This window comes from Panthera pardus, unplaced genomic scaffold, assembly GCF_024362965.1.
Source record: "Panthera pardus isolate Hobbes unplaced genomic scaffold, ASM2436296v1 HiC_scaffold_3, whole genome shotgun sequence".
In the NCBI taxonomy this organism is placed as follows: Eukaryota; Metazoa; Chordata; class Mammalia; order Carnivora; family Felidae; genus Panthera; species Panthera pardus.
Genome location: NW_026526876.1, coordinates 1,779,228 through 1,806,099, shown reverse-complemented (window position 1 = coordinate 1,806,099; position 26,872 = coordinate 1,779,228). Strand labels below are relative to the sequence as shown.

Sequence of the window (26,872 nt, the reverse complement as noted above, 5' to 3'; positions counted from 1 at the left end):
GGGCACCGACTGGTGTGCGAGTCGCGGCGCGCCAAGTTCTGGGTTCCGGACTCACACGCAGGTGTCACGTGGCGGGCACACTGCCAGGCGCGGGTCGGCGGGTCTCCGAGTGGCAGCGGCGGCAGCAGCGTGGGGCCTTGGGGTCGCCCGGCCGGTGTGCGGGACACCGCTCCGGTAGGTGGGCGGCTTTGGGTGCCAGGACCTTGGTGTGCCCAACGCTCTCGGGGCGCTTTGTTGTGTGCGCCTTTCCGCCCCGCTAACCCCCGGCGGCTCTGAGAAGCCGGAAAAGGTGAGGAGCGCTTTACTAGTGCCTGGCATGAGGGGTGGGACGGCGGCGAGCCCGGATGCCCGGTCTCTGGTCACTGGTGGGCTCGGCCTTTGACACAGATGCGACGGCTTATTGCTGTTAGAGGAGTCGCTCCCTGCTGAGCAGTTTTCTCGTAGAGCATTTTAAATTTAAGCGCAGCCCTTCACCTCGCTACAGTATGCTCTCAACAGCGCTGCAAGCGAGTGCTATCACGTGGCCCATTTTACAGATGAGGAAGGTGAGGCTCGAAGAGAAGAGCCGACTTAGGCGCGACCTTGCAGATAGCAAAATGGCAGAGCCTGGAATCAAACGGAAGCTCTCAAAGGCTGTGCGTTCAACCAACCGTTGCATATATGGCCTGCTCTGCTTTTGGAGTGTGAACAGATCCCCGCGGGGGAGAGGCTGCGCCTGTTGTCTGCAGTCTGTCACCCCCTGTTCTAGGAGACAAACGTTGCACTGTAGGATTCTTGGCCTGGTGCCCTGTGCTTCAAGGTCCTGGAAGTTAAGTGACCCTTGGTCCGCTGAGACCAGCACAAACATGTGTCTTTAGGCAGTTGCTAGACTGGAAACACCGGTTCAGGTTCTTACGGAATCACATTTTAAATTTCTTACTTGAGGGAACACACACTGGAGGTGGGCAGCTTGTGCTTTCATTTAGAGTGCAGTGTTCTGGGAACATGCTTCGGAACTAAAGGTAAACCCGAGTTCAGATTCAGGCTCTTATCTCTGTAGGACTTTACACCACTTAGCTCTCTTAGCCTCGGTTTCCTTCTCTATAAAGTAGGAAACACAGAATCTGTGTGTGGGACATCCAGATGGCATTCAACAGGGTAGTTCCCTCAGGAGACTTCTGGCTGGTTCCACTTGCAAAGGTCCAGGGAAGATTTGTAGGCGTGGGGAGGCTGAGGACCTTGGTAAGTAAATTCACTTACCAGGTCTGTTTCCCTGGGGTTGAGGTGAGGCTCGTGCTACGCGTGCAGAGTGGTATTTCCCCAACAGAAATATCCAGCACTTGATAGTAACGGCTGCAGTGGGCTGTGTTCTCCAGGGGTGCTCAGCCCAGGTTCCTGAGTGGTGACAAAGAGGGCCCTAAGGACCCCAGGTTTCTTGAATAACCATAGTAGCTGGTAGGTTTCAGTACTTACTCTGTGCCTGGCCTGTTCTATGTGCTCTATGTAGGTCTTGTAGCTCATTTAACTCTCCCTCCCAGTTCAGAACTGTCTTCACTCCTGTGTTTTATACGAGGGGACTGAGAAACACAGGTGTCAGTTACTGGGGTTGCACGTTAGGAAGAGGAGAGCAGGATTTGAACCCGGCAGGCTGCCTTCAGCACAGTTTCCTCGGGTGTGGGTGGGGAGTGGGAGAACTGGAGGGGTCTGGCTTGTGAGATGACTGCCACCTGCTCTTACATACCCTTGATCTCCCCCAGATGGGTTTCTGTAGTTGTTACTTTCAGATTTCACAGATGGATTGAGGAAATGGCTTAAGACCCGATTTCTAGGACCCAGTTTGAAACTTGTACTGTCAAGGTGAAGAATCTGTTCTCCCGTCCCTGCTCTCACCCTTGGTCCTCGAGTCTCATCTCTTGGGCCCCTGCTTTGTTCCCCCAGCTTCAGCCACAAGGGCCTGATTTCTGGCCCTTCACAAGTCAAATTTCTTACCATTTTAGGGCTTTTGCACTAAAGGCGGTAAGGGGAGGAACACTTTCAGAGGGTAAGGTGTTTGTTCTAATCCCAGATCTCCTAAGCTTGGCTCCTTCGCACTTGAGATCTCAGCTCAGGCGCCTTCCATAGTCTAAGTCCTTATAGTCCTTCTAAGTCCTCATAGCAGTCATCACCAGCTGAGATTATCTTGTGTATTTCTTGTTTCCACGTTTATTAGTCTGCTCCTCATAAGAGCAGACTAATTGACTCATTGAGTATTCTTAGTTCCTAGCTCAGTGCCTGGGACACAGGAGTTGCTCCATAAATATTTGTTGCAGGAATGAATGAACTAATTGCAGGCTAATAACAGGAGTAGGGTAGATCTCTTCAACATCAAAAGCTTGTTTTGAACTAAACATAGGATTAACCAGATGATCCAGCATTCCACTTTGGGTCTAGACGTGAAAGGATTGAAAGTGGGGACTTGGTATTTGTTCATGTTCATGGCACACGACAGCATCACTTACGGTAGCCAAAAGGTGGAAGCAACCCAAGTGTCAGTGATGGATGAATGGATAAACTATATACTGTGTGGCATCTATATACAGTGGAATATTATCCAGACTTAAAAGGGAAGGAAATTCCCACACGTGCCGCAACACGGGTGAACTTTGAAGACCTTGCACTACGTGAAATAAGCCAGACAGAAAAGGGCAAGTGTGTGGTTTCGTTTACCGAGGTAATCGAAATAGTCAAATTCATAGAAATGGAATAATTGTGACCACCATCTTGGAGAGGTGTTCAGTGGGTACCCAGAATTGCAGTTTGGGATGATGAAAAAGTTCTGGAGATGGATGTGGACGTGGTTGCACAACAAAGTCCGTGTATTTAATGCCGCTGAATTGCACTTAAAAGTGGTTAAAACGGGGGCGTTTTGGTGGCTCAGTCGGTTGAGTGTGACTGTTGATTTTGGCGTCAGTCATGATCTCACCCCGAGTTGGGCTCCGTGCTAAAGGTGGAGCCTGCTTGGGATTCTCTCTCCCTCTCTCTGTCTGCCTCTCCCCTGCTTGCTTGCTCTCTCTTGCAAGCTGTCTCTCTCTAAAAAAAAAAACATTAAAATAAATTTTTTTAGAGGGGCCCTTGGGTGGCCCAGGAGGTCAAGCATCTGAGTTCCACTCAGGTCATGATCTCGCAGCCCACAGGTTCAAGCCCCATGTTGCACCCTGTGCTGACAGCTCAGAGCCTGGAGCCTGCTTCAGATTCTGTGTCTCCCTCTCTCTCTGACCCTCCCCGACTCGCAGTTTGTCTCTCTCAAAAATAAATAAACATTAAAAAATATATTTTTAGAGAGAAAGCATGGGGGCGGGGTGGGGAGAAGGTGGGGCAGAGAGAGAGGGAGACACAGAATCCTGCTCCGGGCTCTGAGCTGTCAGCACGGAGCCCAACGGGGGGCTCGAATTCACGAGCAGTGAGATCATGACCTGAGCCCAAGTCGGCCGCTTAACCGACTGAGTCACCCAGGCACCCCAATAAACATTTTAAAAAATGGTTAAAATGGCATAGAAAGACAAATACCAGGGGCGCCTGGGTGGCTCAGTCGGTTAAGCGGCCGACTTCGGCTCAGGTCATGATCTCGCGGTCCGTGAGTTCGAGCCCCGCGTCGGGCTCTGTGCTGACCGCTCAGAGCCTGGAGCCTGTTTCGGATTCTGTGCCTCCCTCTCTCTGACCCTCCCCCGTTCATGCTCTGTCTCTGTCTCAAAAATAAATAAACGTTAAAAAAATTTTAAATAAAAATTATTTTAATTACAAAATGGTTAAAATGGTAAATCTTATGTATATTTTATCAGTTAAAAAAATGAGGAAAAAGTTCAAGGTATATTATTTTTCAGCCAACCTCCAAACCTCAAGAAAATATGCTCTTTTCTAAAATACGTGTCTTTTCTAAATATAATATTAGCTTAAAAAGGATGACCTTCCCTCTGCATCTTAGAAGAGGGATCTCTTTCTTGTTTTATCAACTATCTGGTCCTCCCCGGTCAAGTTGACACATAAATTAGCTATTTACATTCAAGATCTTTGTCTTCCTTACTGTAATTCAGATTGCCTCAGGATATAGTAGGTCTAATTGACTTCAAAGATACCACAGATGAGATCTATAGTAGGTGTAATTGATTTAATTGAAACAAAACAAAGAATCTTGATCTCTCTCTGTTTGAATAAAGCATTCAAACTTCTTCACGGTTAAAAGAAAAGGCTTAGTTTGGACTCAAGAGTGTGGGTTTAAGAAGGGTGTGGATTAAGTACCCCATGTGGGGGATGGCTTGATCCTGAGTGGTATAGGATACAGGTGGGTGGGCAGTGACAGCTGGAGGGCAGGGCCACACGTGCAGCCCCACCGCCCCCCACAGCTACAGAGGTAACTGACTTGGAATTAGCATCTTCCGGTAAGGAAAAGATTTGAAGTGAGGGCACGGGGCTGCCAGGTGGTCTGCTGAAGGGAAGCCAGTGAGAGCAGCGATGCGGGTGGGGACTTTTTGTTCTTTGTCCTGAGCACAATGGACCTGAACTCCTTTCCCAGAATGAGTGTAGATCTGACCTGCCTCGGAGGGGGGCCCCAAATGGACTTTAGTTATTTGGCGGTTGAGTAATAGTTTCTCTGTGTTGCTTGCCTGCCACCTTCGAGTCCTTTTTAACCTTGAGTAGTCAATATGTAAAAGAAGCTTTTCTCTTCCAGATTCTAGGACCAGAGGGCCTATTTGGACTCTTGTGCTGTTTTTGGTGGGTTTACCACCTGCCAAGGGCATGTGTGTTGACCCGATGCAGAGGGTCTTGGGTTGCTGGCCATGCTTGAGTGCGGGGATCAGCACGGAGAAGCCCTCCCTGGACACTGGTGCCCAAACCATCCCTTCACGTGGCTTATTTCTAATCCCCTGGTGCTTGGGTTAAAATAATGACTGATTTGAAAGCCCAGTTAGGAATTTCCTGGTTAACAATTACTGGTAGTTTCTTCTTGCTGGCTCTCCTGGAGGTTAGGGACGATCCCTGTGATTTGGGACTCCTGTTTTATTTAGCAGGAATGTTTGTCTAGCAAATGAGAGCGTGTGTGAGCTTGCATAGGAAAACTACACTCTTCTGCTACATGCCCCTGTCCCTCTCCCACTGCTACCACCCTCCTGACACCAGATGCATGGGTTTTCCACACATCAGCAATTCTGTGACACTGGTGGTGGTGGGGGGGGGGGGGGGGGGGTCCTACAGTTCAATTCAGTTCTGATGCTAATTGGAGTTAGTGCAGACCCCACAGGATAAGGGCTCAGTCCCAGAAGACTGCCCCCCCATCACAGATGTAGAAGGTCTCCAGGTTACCCACAACTTCTGTATGACCTGGCTACACATTGGAGGTTCCTGTGAACCACCCTCCTTGGATTTAGTCATTTCCTAAGCTCACAGAACTCGGAAACATTTGCTTACCTTTACCAGTTCATTCTATAATAAAAAATACCATAAGGGCAGGAAACAGATAAACAGCCAGATGAAGAGATACTTAGGGTAAGGTCTAGGAAGGTCCCAAGTGCAAGAACTTCTGTCCCCCTAGAGCTGGGGGTGCACCATCCTCCGGGTACGTGGATATGTTCACCAGCGTGGAAGCTCCTTGGGCCCCATACTTTTGGAATTTTCACAGAGGCTTCCTCACCTCTGCCTGATCAATTACTAGCTCACTTTCTAGCAACTCTCCCCTCTCTGGAGAATGGGGAGTGGGATGGAAAATTCCAAGCTTCTGCTCATGGCTTGGTCTTTCTGGTGACCAGTCAGGAGCCCACCCAGAGTCACCTAAGTAGGACAAAGGCACTCATCCACCGCCCCGCCCCCGCCCCCCCCCCCCCCATCACAAGGGTTTTAGGAGCAGAGATTAATTATCTATTTCTTATTATTTCACAGTACTCTCAGGAAACGGGCTCCCTCCTCCTGACTGGCTTTCCCCATCTAGACGTCCTCTAGATTTATCTCCACCAATAGGTCCCTGACCCAGCGGTCAGCCTTGTCCTCCGTGCCATTTTCCTTGTTTTATCCAGCTGCACCCGTCTTGTCCGCTGCTGGGCTTCCCCACAAGGGGAGCCCCACGGAGGCAGGCCCAGTACCAACGCTGTTGTTGCCGCAGGGAAGGTCCTCGAGAAATACTTGGCAAATGAATGAACTGAAATCCAAACTTACCAAATGAATGGCAAAGTGCTGAAAAGCCGCCAACTATTGATTAAGGGAGCTTAGTTCCTGTGAATATTTACACTTTAATACCGGAGGATATCCTACTGCTCACAAATTCTCGTTCTTTGCAGAAACATAGGTTAAGAAACTTGCATTTTCCAGTCATTCATATATATATATTTTTTTAAGTTTATTTTTTTTTAACTTTTTTTTAATGTTTATTTATTTTTGAGAGAGACTGAGTGTGAGTGGGGGAGGGAGAGAGAGAGAGAGAGGGAGACACAGAATCCAAAGCAGGTCCCAGGCTCTGAGCTGTCAGCACCGAGCCGACGCCGGGCTTGAACCTAGGAACTGCGAGATCATGACATGAGTTGAGGTCAGACACTTAACCGACTGAGCCACCCAGGCGCCCCTATTTATTTATCTTTCAGAGAGAGAGAGTATAAGTGAGGGAAGGGTAGGGAGAGAAGGAGAGAGAATCCCAAGCAGGCTCCGCACTGTTAGCACAGAACCCATTGCGGGACTCGAACTCACAAACCGTGAGATCATGACCTTAGCTGAAAGCAAAAGTCAGACGCTTAACTGACTGAGCCACCCAGGTGCCCCCTGGTCATCTATATTTTAATGGGATGCCATTTTTCTCCTGATTTTTCAGACGTGCAAATATGACCTGTAGTTTTTACAGGAGGGTTTATATTTAAGCAAGCATGTGCCTCAACTCATAGCTCCTGTAGGAACTCTGTGGGGTACTTAGAATGTATGTTTGGGGGTTTTGAGTCCGTCCTTCATGGCCAACCTGCTGTGTAGCCCTGGGCTGAAATACTTTTCTAAGCCTCATTTTCATTACTTGAAAAATGGGAAGAAAAACACCAAAGTCAGCAATTCATTTGTTTGTTCAGGCATTTGGCAAATCTTCCTTCATGTATGGCTGTGCTGAGTTCTGAGTGGGGAATTAAAAAAAAAAAAAAAAAAGGTTAACAGTTCTTGCCTTCAAGGCACCTAGTTTAGGTGGGGAGATACCCTGTAACCAGGAAAAGTTTAGTTTTGAAGAGGGTCCTGGGCTCTCTCTAGGCTAGATCAGGCCTTATCGGGAGGGCGGGGAGTTCTCTCTGCTCACGGGCTAAGAAGCTGATGTCCACAGTTCAGAAAGGAACCACACAGTGGTTTTGCAATAGGATGTCTTCGTCTTTGTGTTTGCCAAGCAGTTCTGAGGGAAAGGCCACAGAGATGTCAGGACGTTGGCAACTTGGGAGAACCCACAGGTTGCCGTGAGCTTTGACTGAGTTTAATGCCGGCAGCGTTTCCATTTTTAGGCAACCTTGAACCGGTGCAATGACAACTCAAGTCAACGGGGCTCACAAGGATGCTGACCTGTGGTCCTCGCATGAGAAGATGTTGGCACAGCCCCTCAAAGACTGCGACACCGAGGTGAGATGTCTTCACTGATGCTCTGAAAGCGGAGGTGGGCACCGGGCTGGCTCAGCAGGAAGAGCATGCGACTCTTGATCTCGGGGTCATGAGTTCGAGCCCCATGTTGAGGGTAGAGATTACTTAAATAAATAAACCTTTAAACTTGTTTAAACAAATAAGCAGAGGCTCTTGTTTAATTCTCCAGCTCTACCCCTAAAGAAACCTTATTCGGGGACAGCTTTGCCGTTAGTAGAAGAATGCCAGATTTAGAGGCAGTGGCTGAGAAAGTGGCTAAGAGTCCTCCCCTGTGGGTAAATGTGGAGATTTCTGAGTTTCTGCAGAGTGCAGAGCACTGTGCTGGCTGCCCTGGAGGAAAGGGGCCTGGGAGAGGTCATTGAGATTTGGCCCTTTCCTTCCAGGCCAGGGGAGTATATGTAGACACTGAGAAGCATCTTTTGTGTATGTGTTTTTTTAACAGCTTTATACTCAAGATCATTCACTTCCCGTACAAGTCACCCAGTGAAAGCACACACGTCAGTGATTTTTAGTACGTTCACAGCCAATTTTAGACCACTTTTATCCCCCCAAAGAGAAACCTCGACCCCATGAGCAGTCACCCCTGTGCCCCCCTCCCCCCAAACTCCCCAACCCTGGGCCACCAGTGGTCTCCTTTCTGTCCATGTGGGTTTACCAAAGCAACTTTTATTTTATTTTATTTTATTTATTTTTTTATTTTTTTGCAACTTTTATTTTAAGGAAGGAGAGCAAGGAATATAGTTCAGGGAGGGAGAAACTTGGTGAAACATAGGGATAAAAATAATGAGATAGTGTAAAATTAAAAATCGGTGGGGTACTTTTTTTATTTATTGATTTTTAAGGTGGGAGACTTATTTTTTTTAAGTTTTATTTATGTATTTTGAGAAAGAGAGAGAGACCACACGTGCACAGCTGGGGGAGGGGCAGAGAGATAGAAGGAGAGAGAGAGAGAATCTCAAGTGGGCTCCACACTCTTGGTGCAGAGCCCGAGGCGGGGCTTGAACTCATGAACCACGAGATCAAGACCTGAGCCAGAGTCAGCCACTTAACCAACTGAGCCCCCCAGGTGCCCCGGGATACTTATTTTAAAGATCATTTTCTCGGGGTGCCTGGGTGGCTCAGTCGGTTAAGCGGCCGACTCTGGCTCAGGTCATGATCTCGCGGTCCGTGAGTTTGAGCCCCGCGTCGGGCTCTGTGCTGACAGCTCAGAGCCTGGAGCCTGTTTCAGATTCTGTGTCTCCCTCTCGCTGACCCTCCCCTGTTCATGCTCTGTCTCTCTCTGTCTCAAAAATAAATAAAACGTTAAAAAAAAAAAAATTAAAAAAAAAAAATAAAGATCATTTTCTCTCAATTTTGTTTCCCTTGATCCATTGTCTTCTAGTAATTCCTTCCTGAACGCTACAATCTGAGGAAGATCTCTCTATTCTTTAAGTTCTTTGGGAGTCTCCTCAGTCGAGTTGTTAGGGTTTATGGTCCGCTTTCGGGGGTAAAATGCGAATCTTTAATGGTGCGTCTTCGCTTTAAGAGGCTATTGCTTTGATCAGAGCAAAATGCTAACCTGAAACGTCCAGACTTTCACTGTCTCTCCTGATCTCCTCAGGTTTACGACATCATCAAGAAGGAGAGTAACCGGCAGAGGGTTGGGCTGGAGCTGATCGCCTCAGAGAATTTCGCCAGCCGAGCAGTTCTGGAGGCTCTGGGCTCTTGCTTAAATAACAAGTACTCTGAAGGGTACCCAGGGCAGAGGTATGTGACTGTCGCCGAAGGCCTGCTTCTGACACAGTGACGTGGGCTCCTGGGTCCGAACAGAGTCCAAACAATGTGGACGTGTCAGAAAACAGCAAAGCACTCAACTGTGGGGATTTCTATTCCGCGCTGGTCCCGTCGTAACTCGTTTGTGATTCCCAGCATTTCTAGTGCTGATATTCTTAGAACAGCTAGCTATACTCAGGGTCCTTTACCAGTCCCTGTGGGGGCTCTCTAGAATAACAGGCCAGTCCATAAGGAGTCTGGAGCTGCTGGGCCACTGTCGAGCCTCTAGAAAAAAAGGTCAGTGCCCTGAGTGGCACTGTGGAAGGTTGCTGCTCTGTGAGTGATTAAATCTGTACCGGGAGTGACCTGGAAGTGACAACTCAACCTGTCGTCGCTGCATGGAATGTTGGGTTTACCTGTGCCGTGATCTGAGAACCACAGGAAGTTATATTCATGTTTGGTTTTTTGAAAGTTTATTTACTTTGTGTGAGAGAGAGAGAGAGCTCACCACATGAGCAAGGGAGAGACGGAGAGAGAGAGGGAGACAGAGAGTTCCAAGCAGGCTCTGTGTTGTTAGCACAGAGCCCGACATGGGGCTCGAAACCACAAACCGTGAGATCATGACCTGAGCCGAAACCAAGAGTCAGGTGCTGAACTGACTGAGCCACCCAGGTGCCCCTCAATAACCGCTTTTTGACCACACTTGAGTTTATGCCATCGAGGTGACTCAGGGTGGGGCCGCTAGATGCGGAAAGACCAAACGGGAGATTAGACAAAACAACATGAAGAACACAGCTTAGATCCCAGGCCCAGATCAGGCTTCTGAATCCCCTGCCCCGAGAGCTGAATTTCCATGCGGAGCTGGGGACAGCATCTGGGAACAGCCCTGACGTTAACCAGAGTACTTGCTGGGTTTCATCGACCCTGAGCACTCACTTTTTCACATTTTCACATCTCTGAAACTAGGATGAAACTGACTGATGGCAAGCCATCGTTTAATTGAAAATTCTCGGCGGTTAGTAAGATAGCAGTTGCCTCGTAACTGAGGGTGAAATGCAGTGCCGTGTTCTAGGCATTGGGCTGAGCATGGCCACGTTCGTGTTTGTGTGTCCTGCAGCCTGACTGCAAAGTCGCACTCTCACCCCCCCTCCAGATCAGGAGATGGACTTGGGTAGGTGAAGGAGGCTGCACCAAGGCCCGTGGTAAAGGGCACAATGAGGTTTGCACGCTCCAGATCTGGGTCTGCGTGTGGCTCGTCTGTCTGAGGCAAGGCAGGAGGGGCGCCAGAGCCTCACCATGACCTTGAACGCCATCCTCATGGCTGCTCCCCTGGAAGATGGTTAATTGCCAAGTCCCTTTGCAGCCCTGACATTCCTGAAGGTCCTCAATGCTTCCCCAAGCATGGCCTGCTGTCCCTCAAGCTTGGGGAGACCGCACCCTTCTTTGGTGACAAAGCAGAGAATGTGGGGCTGGAAGGGACCTTCCAGATTATTCAGCAAAGCCCCTTTCTGTTTCAAGACTTGTTCATCACAGCATCATTCACAATAGCCAAGAGGGGGGAGCATCCCAAGTGTCGGCGAATGGAGGAATGGATAAGCAAAATGTGGCATATCCATAATAAAATGTCCTCTTCAGCCTTAAAGAAGAAGAAAATCCTGTCACATACAGAAAATCCTGTAAAGAAGAAGATGAACCAGGAGGACATTGTGCTAAATGAAAGTCTTAAAAATACAGATACATGCGGGGCACCTGGGTGGCTTAGTCGATTAAGCGTCCGACTTCGGCTCAGGTCATGATCTCGCGGTCTGTGGGTTCGAGCCCCGCGTCGGGCTCTGTGCTGACAGCTCAGAGCCTGGAGCCTGTTTCAGATTCTGTGTCTCCCTCTTTCTCTGACCCTCCCGTGATCGTGGTCTCTCTCTCTCTCTCTCTCTCTCTGTCTCAAAAATAAATAAACGTTAAAAAAAAAAAAATACAGATACATGGGCCACCTGGGTGGCTCAGTCAGTGGAGTATCCAACTCTTGATTTGAGCTCAGGTCGTGATCTCAGGGTCGTGGGATCCAGCCCTGCGTCGGGCTCTGCACTGAGTGTGAAGCCTGCTTGAGATTCTCTCTCTCTCTGCCCCTCTGCCCTCCCCCCGCCCCCACTTGCTTGCGTGCTCTCCCTCTCTGTCTAAAAAATAAAACTGTAGATACTACATGCTGCCACTGTGAGGTATCCAGAGTTGTCAAGATCACAGAGAAAAGGGAATGATGGTTACTAGCAGCTGCGGGGAGGGGGGTTGCTGCTCGTCCGGGTATAGAGTTTCAGTTTTGCAAGATGAGAAAGTTCTAGAGATCTGTTACACAGAACGGCAATATACCTAGCCGTGTGAAGTGCCTAACACCAGTAAACTGTGTGCTTAAAAATGGTTCAGATTTAAATTCTGTTACATGTCCTTTCCTGTGATGAAATTAGTATACATATTAAAAATTTTTAAGGTTGCTGTGACTGTCAGGTAGAGGTGTTACAAATGGTCTACTGAGTTATTACGATGAATATACAGCTAAAAAAAATATGTGGTAAATTTTCATATGTAATTATGAAACAAGTATAATTTTATTAGAACTGCAAAAACAAAAAATATTCCACCCCCCCACCCCCACCCCCAGCCCTTAGAAACCCCCTTTCCACATTTCTGTCGCTAGGACTCGGACTCCTCTTGGAACCTTCTATAAGGGAAAGCATACAGTTGTAACTGGCTTATTTCACTTAGCATAAGGGTAACGTCCTCAAGATTCATCCATGTAGCCTGCGTCAGAATTTCCTTCTAGGGGCACCTGGACTGAGCATCCGACTTCGGCTCAGGTCATGGTCTCGCAGTTTGTGAGTTCGAGCCCCGCGTTGGGCTCTCTGCTGTCAGTGCAGACTCCACTCTGGGTCCTCTGTCTCCCTCTCTCTGCCCCTCCCCCACTCTCAAAAATAAAGAAACATCAAAAAAACCCAAGGAATTTCCTTCTAGATGAGGTGATGCTTGCTCAGTCACACAGCCAGCTTGGCACGGAGAGGAGATGAGTGGTGTAGGGGCTCGGGGTACGTGCTCTTACTGCTTCTCTCTGCTTTTATTCTTCTGTCCCAGCCTGAAGCTTCTTTGGCCTCTGTACTGTGCACAGAGGTTGGGGGCCGGAGGGGGGCCTAAGTCTGCTTTCTCCCGCAGGTATTATGGCGGGACCGAGTTCATCGATGAGCTGGAGATCCTCTGTCAGAAGCGGGCGCTACAGGTCTATGATCTGGACCCCCAATGCTGGGGGGTCAATGTCCAGCCCTACTCAGGTAATTGCCTGGGCAGACCCCTGCCTGCCAGTCTCCCAGGGCCGCCTTTCACCCAAAGGAGTCTTAACAAGGACTCTGCCCACAGACGAAGTAAAAAACAGGATAAGCCCCTCCCGGGTCGGCGCATCTCTCTCTCTCCCTCAACCTTGGCGTCCACCTGACTCACCCTTCCTGAACACCTGTCCCTTATTCTTGGGGGGGGGTTTGCTGCAGGGGACCCTCCGTGGCGCTGTGGGGGGTGCACAGTGGTGGTCAGGGCTGTTCTGTCCACTCCTGGTTGATGGCCTGCCTAGTGGCCAAGCTCTGGGGTCCTGCTTGGGGCCTCGTGGGCAGAAGTCACCATACCGCGTCTGGTCTCGTGTTCCAGGCTCCCCGGCAAACTTCGCCGTGTATACCGCGCTGGTGGAACCCCACGGGCGCATCATGGGCCTGGACCTGCCCGACGGGGGCCACCTGACCCACGGGTTCATGACAGACAAGAAGAAAATCTCTGCTACGTCCATCTTTTTTGAGTCTATGCCCTATAAGGTAAGAGGGAGGTCTCTCTCCATTAGCTCTGCTGTCCTTTGGCTCAGAAAGCCTCCAGTGTTTGGCTGCACCTGTAGGAACAGGCAGTCTGTTCGTCAGGCGCTAAAGGAAGTCCCCACCTTTTGCTGTCACCCCCCTCCCCGCCCCCACAGCCCCAGCGACTCCTCAGGCATCCAGGGGGCAGCTGAAGCACAGGGACACGGGTCAGGGAGGCGGCTGAAGAGAAGGCCCAGCTGCAGCCAGGGCCCCCGGGGACAGCCCTGCTCGGAACCCCCGGGGCAGCACCCCCCCGCGCCCCAGCCCAGGACAGTGGCTATCCTGGAACAGGGGGCCTGTGCACCCTGCCGCCCCTCACACACCTGTCAGCTAGCCACAGCCTGCACGAGCCACGTGCCCCGCGTGGGACTGGCGCGTATTCGAGGGGGGCCCTTGTCATTATAAATGGTTTGGTCGAACGGTGCATGGCACGCTCGTGGGCTCACGGTCGGTGATGGGGAGGAAAGCACTAACCAGCACGCGTGCCTGTGGGGTGGTCTGTGCACGTGGTGACTCTTCCTCCTGTCCCGGAGCCAATTCCTCGTGGCGTCCGCTGCCCAGCGGGCCGCTCCAGGCGGGTTCACGTGTCCCACGGCGAGCGAAGGTCGCGGTGCCTCGTTATGCTCGGCTGAGTGTCAGATGCATGGAAGTCAAGCCAGTGTTTCATCTTGGCGTTTCGCGGTCTCTGTTGCTTGCCCTTGACTGTTCACCGTGTGTTAGCCTTTGGCTCAGTCCTAGTCGTCGCACGGGTGCTTTTGGGGTGCAGGTGACGGTCCGCTTGTTTTCATGGAAAGCTGAGGTGTTTCGCACCAGGGGTGTCCTCATTGGCCAACAGTGGACAACCCCTCGAAGATGGATTTTGAAACGTGACAGGAGGAAGACAGTGCTCCGCCTTTGCGCATGGAACTCAAAAGCCAGTTTCTACAGTTTCTCTCCCTACGGAAAGAGCGGTGGCGGAGCGGAACCCCGGGCTGGTGTTCTGGTCTCATACGCGGCCTTAGGCAGCCTGACTCTTTAGCGTAATGTCCTCCATTACCCAAGAGGCTCTTCTGGGTGTTAGCGGGCTCAGCACCCCCGTCTCCGCGTCTTTGACACACACCGTGCAGGCTGTAGCCCCCTCTGTGGGTGGAGGGTAGAGGCTCCCCTGGTGGTGGGCCTGCAGAGGTGTAGAGAGGAGGGGCCTAGGAGCCTGGCCAGCTGTGGGCACCGGCCCTGTGCAGGGAGGAGGACACAGAGCTGACTGGGCTCCAGCAGCAGCTGCCACGCCCCTCCTCTGCCCACCAGGCTGCCTCCCTGCCCAGCCTTTCCCAGCTCTGCCCTCGCCATGGGGCTCTCTCCCTCACCCTGGGGCTCTCTCCCACCCTTTGGCAGCCGCCTCACACGGGGCCAGGCATTTCATCTCTCCAGGGGGAAACAGCACCTTGAACCTTCTGTCACCCCCTCTCTCCTCTGTGACCATTCCCCTCTCCAAACGTCCTAAGCTTCCTTCCTGTCCCTTTGCACCTCTCTGGCCCCTCAGAAGTTTCTTACAAATGCCTGTGAATTCTCCCTGGAGCTGTTTTATTGTCGAATGTTTAGGGTTTTGGTTTTTTTTTTAAGTTTATTTATTTATTTTGAAAGGAAGAGGGTGCAGATGTGGGAGGGGCAGAGAGAAAGGGAGAGAGAGAGAGAGAGAGAGAAAGGGAGAGAATCCCAAGCAGGCTCCTCATTGTCAGCACAGAGTCCGATGCACGGCGCGAAGCCACGAACTGTGAGATCATGACCCGAGCTGAAGAGTTGGAATGATTAGGGTTTTTAAAAAAGAGGAAAACCTGGAGCACCTGGGTGGCTCAGTCGTTAAATGTCCAACTTTGGCTCAGGTCATGGTCTCGCGGTTCGTGAGTTTGAGACCCTCTCTGTGTCTCCTCTCCCTCTCTCCCCCTCCCCCCACTTACGCTCTGTGTCTCTCTCAAAAAAGAATAAACATTAAAAAAATTAAAAAGAGAAAAATGTTCTAGGGTGCCTGGGTGGCTCAGTCAGTTAAGCATCTGGTCCCACATCAAGCTGTGTTTTGATAGTTTGGGATTCTCTCTCTCTGCCCCTCCCTCCTGCTAGCATGTGTATTCAAGTGAGCTCTCTCTCTCTCTCTCTCTCTTTCTCTCTCTCTCTCTCTCTCTCTCTGTCTCAAAAATAAACACTTAAAAAAAGAGAAAAACCTTGTTAAAAAATCCTGCAAGTTCAAAGAGGAAAATGTGGGAGAATAGCAACACACTTTGGGGGGGGGGTAATTCTCTTTTAAAATTTTTTTTAGAATTATGTCCTTTTTTTTTTTTTTTTTTTTTACTGTGGGTTGGCTGTTGATTTTCATCAAGGTAACAGTTTCTTTGCCAAGTTCAGGTGACAGAACCAGTTTATTCCATTTGAAACAAAACCTTCAGCCCACCTGTCCAGAGGATGTCTCAGCTGCACACAACTTGCTGTAATCCTGTTTAATTGGAAGGGCTTTTTTCCTTTGGAAAGGGCGGCGGCCATCCCCGAGTCTCTCCCCCCACGGGGTAGGGGTGCAGAACCCAAGGCTTCTCTTACCACCTCCTCCCCAGAGAGCTCCCATGCCCCCTCCCCTAAAATCTTTCCCTTTGACTTGTACTTTCCCCTTGGCACAAATGATGTAACACAACTTTAAGACACTGAATTTACTAAGAACTGTGTCGCCAAGCAGGGCGCCTGGGTGGCTCAGTCGGTCGAGCAACCGACTTCGATTCGGGTCTCGATCTCGCCATCCCATCCGTGAGTTCGAGCTCCACATCGGGCTCCCTGCTGTCGGCACAGAGCCTGTTTTGGATCCTCTGTCCCCCTCTCTCCGCCCCTCCCCGACTTGCTCTCAAAAATAAATATGAAAAAAAAGTTTTATGTTTCACATCCAGATGGGTCCATGGTTTATCTCAAATCGATTTCTGTGGGGGACCGTAGGGTGGGGGTCAGATAACACTCTTTTTTCCGGCTGACCTAGTGCCACTTACCGGAAGACCATTCTTTCCCTGCAATGTTGCTGTTGTCATGGATCGGATTGACCCCCTGTCACAGGGCTTCTGTTTCTGGCCTTCTTCTGTTCTGTCAAACTGTCCTTCCACAAGCTCGTGCTGCCTTAATCACTAATTTTTTGTGTTTTAAAATTTCTTTCAGTAACGTTTTCCATGGAGGTCTGGTATACCTTTTGCTAGATATTTTATGGGTTTTGAAACTAATGTGATATTATTTAAAAAAAAATTTTTTTTTTACATTTATTTAATTTTGAGAGACAGAGCACGAACGGGGGAGGGGCAGAGAGAAGGAGACATAGAATCCAAAGCAGGCTCCAGGCTCTGAGCGGTCAGCACAGAGCCCGATGCGGGATTCGAACTCACAGACTGCGAGGTCATGACCTGAGCTGAAGTCGGACGCTTAACTGACTGAGCCACCCAGGCGCCCCAATAATATTATTTTTTAAATGTTTGCTTTGGGGGGGGGCAGGATGGACAAAGAGAGAGGGAGTGAGAGGATCCCAAGTAGAATCCACGCTGTCAGTGCAGAGCCTGATTCGGGACTCCATCTCAGGAACTCTGAGGTCATGACCTGAGCTGAAATCAAGAGTCCAGAGGCTTAACCGACTGAGCCACCCAGGCGCCTTTAATATAATATTATTCTTATTAAAATTTCCTTTCCGATGTTTTGCTGCTTATATGGACGAATAGAACTGGTTTTTGGCTTTTGACCCCACATCCAGTGACCTTGCTAAATTCAATTACTAATTCTAATAGCTTGTCCCTAGAGGCTTGGATCTCCCAGGTAGGCGGTCATTGCGTCTGTGAGTAATGTCAGCTTTGTGCGTCTCCTAATCCTTGTGTCCTTATTTCTTCCTCTTGCCTCTGTGTACCTGGGACTAGAAGAGGTGTTAGCATCTCGTCTCATTCCCGAAGGTAACAGTGTCTTAGCACCTGCCCTGTGCGGTGCATGTTTGTGGCTCCTGTTTCACTCTGCAGTGGCGTTTTGGTTCCTTCTCCTTCCCGGAAGAACCCCGAGGCGGGGGCTCACTTTTCCTCTCGGGACCCCTCAGGGCATCCTGCCTCCATAGGCGATACCTGGTTGTCCACGCCACGTGCACAGGCCACATACACCGGTACCCCCACCTTGCCCTCAAGTCACGCTCTGGGACGTCTTTCCTGTGTCCATGGTGGAGTGGAGCGAACAGCTTTGGGCAGGTGGAGGAAGTCATCTTACCCTTGAGAGTTGGCACGAGTCCCGGTGGGAGGGCAGGCACGGTGTGGTGGACGCAGCCCGAGCCTGCTGTCTCCGTGACATTCCACAGGTGAACCCAGACACTGGCTACATCAACTATGACCAACTGGAGGAAAATGCCCGCCTCTTCCACCCGAAGCTGATTATTGCAGGTGATGAGCTGGGGGGTAAAGGCACCGTATTTGTAGCAGCCCCCTTGCCTATTACAAAATGAAGATGTGATGTTCCCCAGCTCGCTGCCTCTGCCTCGAATAGCCGGGCTTCTTGGGTCTAAGTATATTCTCTTCTTTCGGGACAAATATCTGTTTTGCCACCTTTAGTACTAGGTGGCAAAAGATCTGAGGCTGTTATCAGAGAAGCATCCAGAAATGTTAACTCCTGGAGCACTTGGCTAGCTCAGAGTACGTGGCTCAAGATCTCAGGGTCGTGAGTTCGAGCCCCGTGTTGGGTTGTAGAGATTACTTAAATAAATAAAAACTTTAGAAATGTGAATGCTTGACTAACTGATGGAGGAAATAACAATAGTTAGGGGCCATCCCAACCACCGTGAAGAGGCACGTGGCCTGAAGAGGCAGGTCAGAGTGGTTGCCTTCGGCACATAAGGATGTTTTTTTGTTTTTAATTTTTTTGTTAATGTTTATTTATTTTTGAGACAGAGACAGAGCGTGAGCAGGGGAGGGGCAGACAGAGAGGGAGACACAGAATCCGAAACAGGCTCCAGGCTCTGAACTGTCAGCACAGAGCCCGACATGGGGCTCGAACCCACGGACTGTGAGATCATGACCTGGGCCGGAGTCGGATTCTTAACCGACTTGGCCACCCAGGCACCCCCACAAGGATGTTTTTTGAGGGTGTTTTTCATTTCCGTTCTCGGGGGTTTTGGAGGGAGAAATCTCTAAGCTTTCGAATATGCCCATCGCGAGGCCCGCGTGCAGGCTTGCGCTCCGGGAGACTCTCAGCTGGCCATGGGTATCTCTGACTCGACTTTGTCACCTTTGCCGTCTCAGGGACCAGCTGCTACTCCCGAAACCTGGATTACGCTCGACTGAGGAGGATCGCAGACGACAACGGGGCCTATCTCATGGCCGACATGGCGCACATCAGCGGGCTGGTGGCTGCCGGTGTGGTGCCTTCCCCCTTTGAGCACTGCCACGTGGTGTCCACCACCACCCACAAAACCCTGCGAGGCTGCCGCGCCGGCATGATCTTCTACAGGAGAGGTATGCTCCGGGGCGTGGGGTACTGGCGGGCTGCTGGCGTTGGCCTTTCTCCTCTGGGGTGCATGCTCGGTTCGGGAAGCTAGGAAAACCCAGGGTCCCTTGAAGGGTCCCTTAAAGAGCTAGTTAGGGGGCACCTGGGTGGCTTAGTCGGTCAAGCGTCTGACTCTTGGTTCCAGCTTGGGTCACGATCCCACAGTTCGTGAGATCGAGCCCCACGTTGGGCTCTGCGCTAACTGCATAGAGCCTGCTTGGGATTCTCTCTCTCCCCCTTTCTCTTCCTGTCCCTCCCCACCTCTCTCTCTCTCTCAAAATAAATCAACTTAAACAAACAAACAAAAAAAAACTACTTAAGGAGGGGGCGATCAGTCTGCAGAAGAGATCTGGAAAGAAGCCCTGAGCACAGCTCTTACTTCATTCCTTGGGCATCTGGGTCCTGGAAAAGGAGGAAAGGTATTGTGCCGTGGGTCGACTAGTCTTGCCCACAAGGGGCAGGCGCTGTAGCAAAAACAAGACATGCGAGGCTGGCCAGGGGCTACCAGAAGGCCTCGTGGTGCAGCGTCATTCTGGTGACCTCGCTGTGGTCCAGGACGCCTATCCCAGAGAAGGACTCACAGTAATCAAAGCGCAAGACGCTGATGTATAAACCATAGTTACCACTTTAGTCCTTTTAGTGAGGAATTTCTGTTGACTGCCTCCAACCCACATGTAAGCACCCCTTTTATTTGGGGATTCCCCGTGCTTGGGAAAACCAGACCTGTGATCAGATCATCTGGCCCATGATGAGACCGGATCCCCACGCACCTGCAGAGAAACCAGCCCCTGGGTGACTGGGTCTCTCTCCCCTGCGGCCTCCTTGCCTAGCCCCCTGGCCAGGACTGGACACACCCATATGCCCGCTAGCGTTCTCAGGTCCTGCTGTCTCAGGACCTTCTTCGGTTGTACCCACGGTTCAAGGCAGGTGGCCAGTCCCACCTGCCTAGAAACTTCCTTTCTTCCCACTGAGCACTGATGTGATTTGCTGCACCTTGAGCAACTCCTGAATCTTCCACGGACGCCCTCTGTGATCCCGGGCTGCTTGTGCAGCCTCTCTGTGCCTCGTTTCCTCACCTCCAGAGAGGGGATCGTAATAATAGCACCCATCCCTTCAGACTACCTTTGGGAGGAGCACATGAATTAACCTTAATGTAAAGTGCCTCGCACGGTTCGTGGCTAACAAGCAGCTCTGTAGAGACAGTAGTTCCTACAACTGATGATTAACTTTGTTTCAGAAAGGAATCCTATTCCTTATTAGAGCCATTATCATATAATATACATCATTATATAAACGAGTCTTCTGTCCTTCAACATAGTCGTCTCGGAAGACTGCTCTCTTGGACACTTGAGGAAATACGCCCAAGCCACATTCTTCATTACGATCTCAGTGTGGGGAAATTTCCTTTTTTTTTTTTTAATTGTATTTTTTTTAATGTTTATTTTTGAGAGACTGAGACACAGAGCCCGAGCCGGGGAGGGGCAGAGAAAGAGGGAGACACAGACTCAGAAGCAGGCTCCAGGCTCTGAGCTGTCAGCACAGAGACAGTCGCGGGGCTAGAACTCATGAGCTGTGAGATCATGACCTGAGCTAAGTCAGACACTTAACTGACTGAGTCACCCAGATGCCAGAGGAATGATGGGAGTTCGATCCTTAACAGTTCTTTTTTTTTTTTTTTTTTAATTAAGTAAGCTCCACGCCCAACATGGGGCTTGCACTCAGGACCCTTATATCAAGAGCCGTATGCTGTACTGGCTGAGCCAGCCTGGCGCCCCTTTGTGGAGGGAAATTTCTGTCCTTTGATTTCATGTACAGAGGGTGGTCTGCCCCCGCTCCGGAAGCAAGGGGCCCCTCTGCTCTGTACCATCCGGCACTAGAGGCCAGGCTTGTGCTTAGCGCACTCGGGGTTTGAGTCCGGGTAGGGAGAAGACAGAGGGGACAGCCCGTCTCACGTTCCCATTCTGTTGTTTTTCTTCATCCAGGAGTGCGCAGCGTGGATCCCAAGACCGGCAAAGAGACGCTGTACAACCTGGAGTCGCTCATCAACTCTGCCGTGTTCCCGGGCCTGCAGGGAGGTCCCCACAACCACGCCATTGCTGGTAAAATGCCACCAAACCCCACCCGGAGCCCTTGGATGGCACCTGGGGCTGTGCCCTCATCCATGGCAGCCCCGCGCAAGCTAGGGGTCCTCCTAACTTTGCTCATCCGTGGCCCCTGGTTCCCACCTCACCTGTCCACCAAAAGTGTGTACCAGGACTTGCACATCGGGGAGAAACTAGAACATCTCTGTCCAGGAGATGCTAACGAGCGAGAAAAGGGAAACTGGCGACAGGTGTCAGTCAGGGACAAGGGGAGCGAGCGATGACCACTCCACACGTACGGCCACCCGTAGGCAGAACCGTGTTGGGTGAGATTTTGTACAGTGGGTGCAGCCCGCTTTAAGAAATAACGGGGAGGGGCCCCTGGGTGGCTCAGTCGGTTGGGCGTCCGACTGCAGCTCAGGTTATGATCTCGCAGTCCGTGAGTTCGAGCCCTGCGTCAGGCTCTGTGCAGACAGCTCAGAGCCTGGAGCCTGTTTCAGATTCTGTGTCTCCCTCTCCCTCTCTCTCTCTCTGACCCTCCCCTGTTCATGCTCTGTCTCTGTCTCAAAAATAAATAAACGTTAAAAAAAATTAAAAAAAAAAAACACAACAACAACAACAACAACAGGGAGGGGATTTAGCAACGAGAAGAAGGCACAGCAAAAGGAGTGGGCGATTAGCACCCAAACCCGGCAAGGGCACGTTGCCTGTCCGCTGACATCCTGACCCTTGCACTGCTGGCCTTGAGGCCGCGTGGGAAACGCCTGGGTCCGATGGCACGGTCACCCAGCAGGCTGTCATCGAGCCATTCCGTTCCTGTACAGACAGCTTAGGAAATGTGTGACGATCAGAGTTATTCCAGTGTCGTCTTTGGAACCAAGCAGTTTGGCAGAGGAGCCCAGGACGAAGGCGTACGGTCTCCATCCCGAACATCACTGGTGTTTCGAAGGAGGGGAGTGGGGGAAGCAAGGAGTGGTGAATTTTAGGCCCCTGGCAGGGAGGGGGTGGGTCTCCACTGGTGTCTTCCCTTCTCCCTTTACACCTACAAACTCCACGTCCGTGGTCTCTTCAACTCTTGGGTGATGGGGTGACCCACCCTGCAGGCGCTCCGGGCCCCTTCCTGTCGTTTCCACCAACACCGATTAGAGGCTTCTGTGCCAGCGCTCAGGCACATGTCTTTTGCCTTCTCCTTCACCTTCTGTGCCCCCTTGAACAGCCCTTGGGATTGACCAAGGTGCCGGAGGAGTCTGGACGTGCAGGCAAACAGGCCTGCACCTCTCACCGGGCCTCTGATCTTTTTGGATCTGCGTGATCTGGCATCAGAGCAAAAGCTTTTTGGGGCAGCTGAGTTTTCGTGTTCGCAAAGGACCGTAAAACCCATCTTGCTTAAGAACTGCTTTCCTGTGGTGATCTTACTAGCACAAGACTCCCAGGCCTGGAGAAAGGCTACCTCAAAAGCACCTCCTCAAAGAGGAGAGGCCTGTGGGTTCAGCCGGTTAATTGTAGCATTAAAAAACTACGTATCATCTGGTGGAGGGGGACTATGAACCCCCTCTTTGGTGATATTGAAAAGCAAGGAGGCCTGAGTGGAAGCAAGCGGTGTCCTTGGGACTCCTGGTCGGTCTCTTGGTCCTCTCCTGCCTTCCTGACCCCTTCTCTCTTCCCGCCAGGGGTCGCCGTGGCCCTGAAACAAGCCATGACTCCGGAATTCCGGGTGTACCAGCGCCAGGTGGTGGCCAACTGCAGGGCTCTGGCTGAGACCTTGATGGAGCTGGGCTACAAAGTGGTAACAGGTACCAACAGAAAGTGCTGGACGGCCCCCCCACCGACCCCGGGACGGGGGTGTCCCTGCTCCTAGGGGTGGCACTTTAAACCTCGCACCTAGGCCTGGGCGCTGCAGCCACGGCTGTGCATCATCTGTCGCTGGCATGTGACGCGACGGGTCCTCAGGAGAGCTTTGTGAAAGGCCTACCTGAGGCTCGACCGAGAAAGGTTCGGTACCAGTGGTCACACGGCTGGTGGAAGGCACAGTCACAGCTTGGAACACAGCAGGCTCCCAGAGCAGTCTCCCTGGCGATGCCCCACGCCGTCCCACGGGGGTGTCTCCACTCACCCCCGAGGGCCCGGGTACAACAGGCCTTCCCAGTAGGAGTTCATGGCAGCATTCTATCCATGTCTGCTTGAATACAAAAGCTGGTGGTGCTGAGTAAACCCCCGTGAGATGGACCTTCCGGGTGAGGGCCCGCTCGGGGGGGTGCGGTCGCTTCTGTCCCTGCGGGTTTCACGGCTAGGACGGCATTTTTCTGGCAGACTTCTGCTCACAAGGCCGCTGTGGATGCTGCCAGTGGGGTGCTCTAGGGAAGCGAGTCCTGGTAGGCCACTGACTCGGGTGCCTACTCCCTGCCCGCGGCCCTTTACAGGGATTTTAGGCCCCGGCCTGAGGAGTGGGCTCCCCACCAGACTATTCATGAGCAGCAGAGCTGGGACAAAGCAGAGCTCTCCTCAGCAGGTCTCGGGAGCACCCGTTTTCTGTTTCGCTTCACTTCCTCTTCCCTTTCTTTGTCCTTCATCCTCTGCCTCTTTCAGTTAGAAAGCCCTAGAAATCTCAGTGTGGGCTGCGACCTTCAGGGTCCCTTAGGTCACTCTGTCAGACATGGATGTGCACACCAATACCGCAGGCACCCTGTTAACATGCAGGTTGTGAAGGGGCGCCTGGGCGGCTCAGTCGGTTAAGCGTCCGACTTCGGCTCAGGTCATGATCTCCCGGTTCGTGGGTTCGAGCCCCGTGTCGGGCTCTGTGCTGACCTCTCAGAGCCTGGAGCCTGCTTCGGATGCTGTGTGTGTGTGTGTGTGTGTGTGTGTGTCTCTCTCTCTCTCTGCTCCTCCCCTGCTCCCTCTCTGTCTCTCAAAAATGAATAAACGTTAAAAAATTTTTAAAAGATACAGGTTGTAACTCGGCAGGTCTAGGTTGGTTGGGGGTGTTTGTATCCTGCATTTCCATCCAGCTGGCGTGGGACCCACACTTGGCACTACAAGGAGTTAGACCAATGTCCCTGTGGCTGCAGACAGCAGACGGCAGCCCCTCAGCCCAGCGAGGCCCAAAGTCTTACGTCAATCTCGGGAGAGGTCTCCACTTTCCTGAGCTCCCAGGCCTGCCCCCACCCCCAGTTCACTCTCCTCTGAGGACACAGTGCAGATGGCCGAAGCAGATAGTGGCCACCGTAAGCCCAGGAGCCAGCGTTCGTGATAACCTGCTTTGTGCCTGGTATGGGCAAAGTGCTATACGTGGCACCTTATCTAAACTTCGCAACAGCCTCGTGAATTATCGCTCTTATTTTGCAAATGGGCGTCTGAGGTTTCCAGATGTGGAGCTGCCTAAAGCCACAGCAAGCGTGGGGGCGTGGCTTAATCTCTGGACTGTGGGGTCCCGCACCTTGAAGTCATTGCTGTTGTCCAAGTGAAGGGCCCGGGATTAATGAGATTTCAAAGTGGAAAGATCCAGGTGCTCGGAAGACCCCTGGTGGCCTTGGTCCAGTTCCAGAAAGTTCTAGTGGCCTCGATATCCTCATGTGTTGGGTCAGGGCGCTGGGCAGCCTAAGCTGGGAAAGCTACCGTTGGTTCCCCTCGGGCTCAAGGACCTGCTCCCAGTCACCAGGTACCCTTTGTAAACTATCACCTCTTAGGTCCTGGGGCATCTTTTGTTTAGCATGGGACTAAAGTCTCTCAGGACACGTGGTGGGGGTGCTCACCTTCCTCATCACATCTGCTTTAGCCTCCTTGATCCCTACCCTCATTTCTTAGGAAGAGAGATTCCTTCACCTGGGAGTCAGCTTTCCACATTCCTACATGTCCAACTTGGTTTCCAGGTGGTTCTGACAACCATTTGATCCTCGTGGATCTCCGTTCCAAAGGCACGGATGGTGGCAGGGCTGAGAAGGTACTAGAAGCCTGCTCTATAGCCTGCAACAAGAACACCTGTCCAGGTAAGAATCTTTGCTGGTCTTCTCTTCTGTACCGCTCCCGTCTTAGATTTCTTTTGGCCAGAGTTGTAGCCGATGATAGTTTGACTCTGGGGACAGACATCAAGGGATTTTCAAGGGGCACATACACCGTATGGCATGGGGCAAAATCCTGGCTCTCTTCTGGCCTGCTCCTTCTGATGCAGCTCTAACCCTACCAGGCACAGAGAGGGAGGGACTGAGGTGGACTGCTCGGAGGGGCTACAGGCATTTGGAGAAGGGAAGCAGGGGCCTCTGGAACAGGCTGGGTTTCTCAGGGGGTTGTAAAAAGAATGTGGGTGATGCATCCCTCACTCACAAGGATGCTAGCCTCCCTTTTGGGAGGTCATGCCACTGAAGGCAACCTCCTTGCTGTTTCATCACAGTGGCCACAACGTGCGGCCGTCTCCTGTGCCTTTGTGCCCGCCTCTGGCATTTAAATCAGCAGTGCCCTGCTTCCGAGATACAGTGGGCACCCACAGGCCAGTTTTTTGGCCAGCTGTCTTCTTAAATGCACAGGGGTCAGTGGGGAGTTGGGTGCAGCCAAAGGACAGAGCCCGTTTGTCTTGAAGGTGACAAAAGCGCACTGCGCCCCAGCGGACTGCGTCTGGGGACTCCGGCACTGACATCCCGCGGATTTTTGGAAAAAGAGTTCCAAAAAGTGGCCCAGTTTATTCACAGAGGTAAGGAGAAAGGGTCAGAGGTTTGCCACTTTAGACTCTGTGTGTGTGTGTGTGTGTGTGTGTGTTTAGTTTCTGATTGTGGCTGAGCAGGGCTGAGCGCTGGGGACGAGACAGCAAAGATCACTTTAGCAGCCCATCTAGTCTGAGAGGCTTGTAACTTGTCCTGCCCAAGGAAGGGGGCACACGAGAATCCTTTCCGAGGGTGACGTGAACACCTAAGGCTGTCACGCCCCCGGGCCTCGGGAGTGTCTCCCGGGCCCAGTGGGGCTGCCACACTGGCACTGGGAGCCCACTGGGGACCCGTTCTGTCTCTTGCGGGCGCAGGGATAGAACTGACTCTGCAGATTCAGGACGACGTTGGTGCCAGAGCCACCCTGAAGGAGTTCAAGGAGAAACTGGCCGGGGACGAGAAGCACCAAAGGGCCATCAGGGCTCTCAGGGAGGAAGTGGAGAGCTTCACGTCTCTCTTCCCTCTGCCTGGCCTGCCTGCCTTTTAGAGGAGCTGCCAGCCCCCACCTGCCCGTGGGCACCTGCCCGGCACCCGAGTGTCGGGACTGCACAGGGACCGCTTGCTCGAGGACCTGGTGCCCTCGTGGGGAGACAGGAGAGCTGCGCCACACGGGACCAGGCTGGGTCAACTTCATGCCCTCTGAGGGGGTTTCTTTTGGACTTTCCTCACATTATCTCCAGAAATCAAAATTCGTTTAAGACCCACTGTTAGTAATTCTGGGACAGGTTATTAAGGAGTTTAAAATTTGATCCTTTCTCTCAGTTCTTCTGGAAAATGGCAATTATTTAGCCTGGGTCCGGGGCAGACGAGCGGAAAGACCCCAGTAGTTGCACTCGCCCTTCTCTGAGTTCCCGGGCTTCCTCCAGACTCTGCAGTACAGAAACACCCCAGTTCGGAGCTCCTAAAAGCTTCCTCTTCTTAATGTCTTGTTACGTGGCGGGCTTCTGCAGCACCGATTGATGACCGTTACAAATGAGAAGGCGAATCCTGAAGCCAGGTCCGGACAACCAGTATGGTGGGAGTTTCCCCGTGGCACTCAGGGTGTCGTGGAAACGGTCTCGTTCGCCCCCCACCCCCGGAGGGTACCAGGGCCCATCAGGTGTAAGCACCGGCTGAGGAGAGATGGCTTTCCTTCCCTGTGCCGGATAAGCAACTCCCCCCTGTAATCAGGAGACCAAGCGTCACCTTCCCAGAGAAACTTTATTTTTCACAGAGCCAAAGTGCAAAACATAGATGACCATTTTTAATAAGCACAATCGAATGTGTAACCACAGAGTGTCTACAAGAATCATAAGAGCTTTAAAAAATACAACCAATTTTTATATTTCAAAAATATCTGAACTCAAATAAATTAATTTCTTAAAAAGTA

At 51.6% G+C, this 26,872-nt stretch overlaps 1 protein-coding gene across 1 annotated transcript; it reads left to right on the top strand.

The window, feature by feature from the left end:
- On the top strand, positions 1 to 26,872 carry SHMT1 (serine hydroxymethyltransferase 1). Its single transcript, XM_053893240.1, has 12 exons — positions 1 to 289; positions 7,467 to 7,581; positions 9,200 to 9,345; positions 12,547 to 12,662; positions 13,030 to 13,190; positions 17,551 to 17,632; positions 18,488 to 18,700; positions 20,714 to 20,830; positions 22,483 to 22,605; positions 24,679 to 24,795; positions 25,383 to 25,493; positions 25,818 to 26,872. Exons 2-12 carry the CDS (start codon positions 7,486 to 7,488, stop codon positions 25,988 to 25,990), a joined length of 1,455 nt encoding a protein of 484 aa, XP_053749215.1. The 5' UTR covers positions 1 to 289; positions 7,467 to 7,485; the 3' UTR covers positions 25,991 to 26,872.

Bases quoted from the DNA above. Each gene is read 5' to 3' on its own strand.
- SHMT1 (XM_053893240.1), top strand. From the start codon at position 7,486: ATGACAACTCAAGTCAACGGGGCTCACAAGGATGCTGACCTGTGGTCC. The intron at 24,796-25,382 runs GTAAGAATCTTT...TTTGTCTTGAAG, and splicing joins CAACAAGAACACCTGTCCAG to GTGACAAAAGCGCACTGCGC. The intron at 25,494-25,817 runs GTAAGGAGAAAG...TTGCGGGCGCAG, and splicing joins GGCCCAGTTTATTCACAGAG to GGATAGAACTGACTCTGCAG.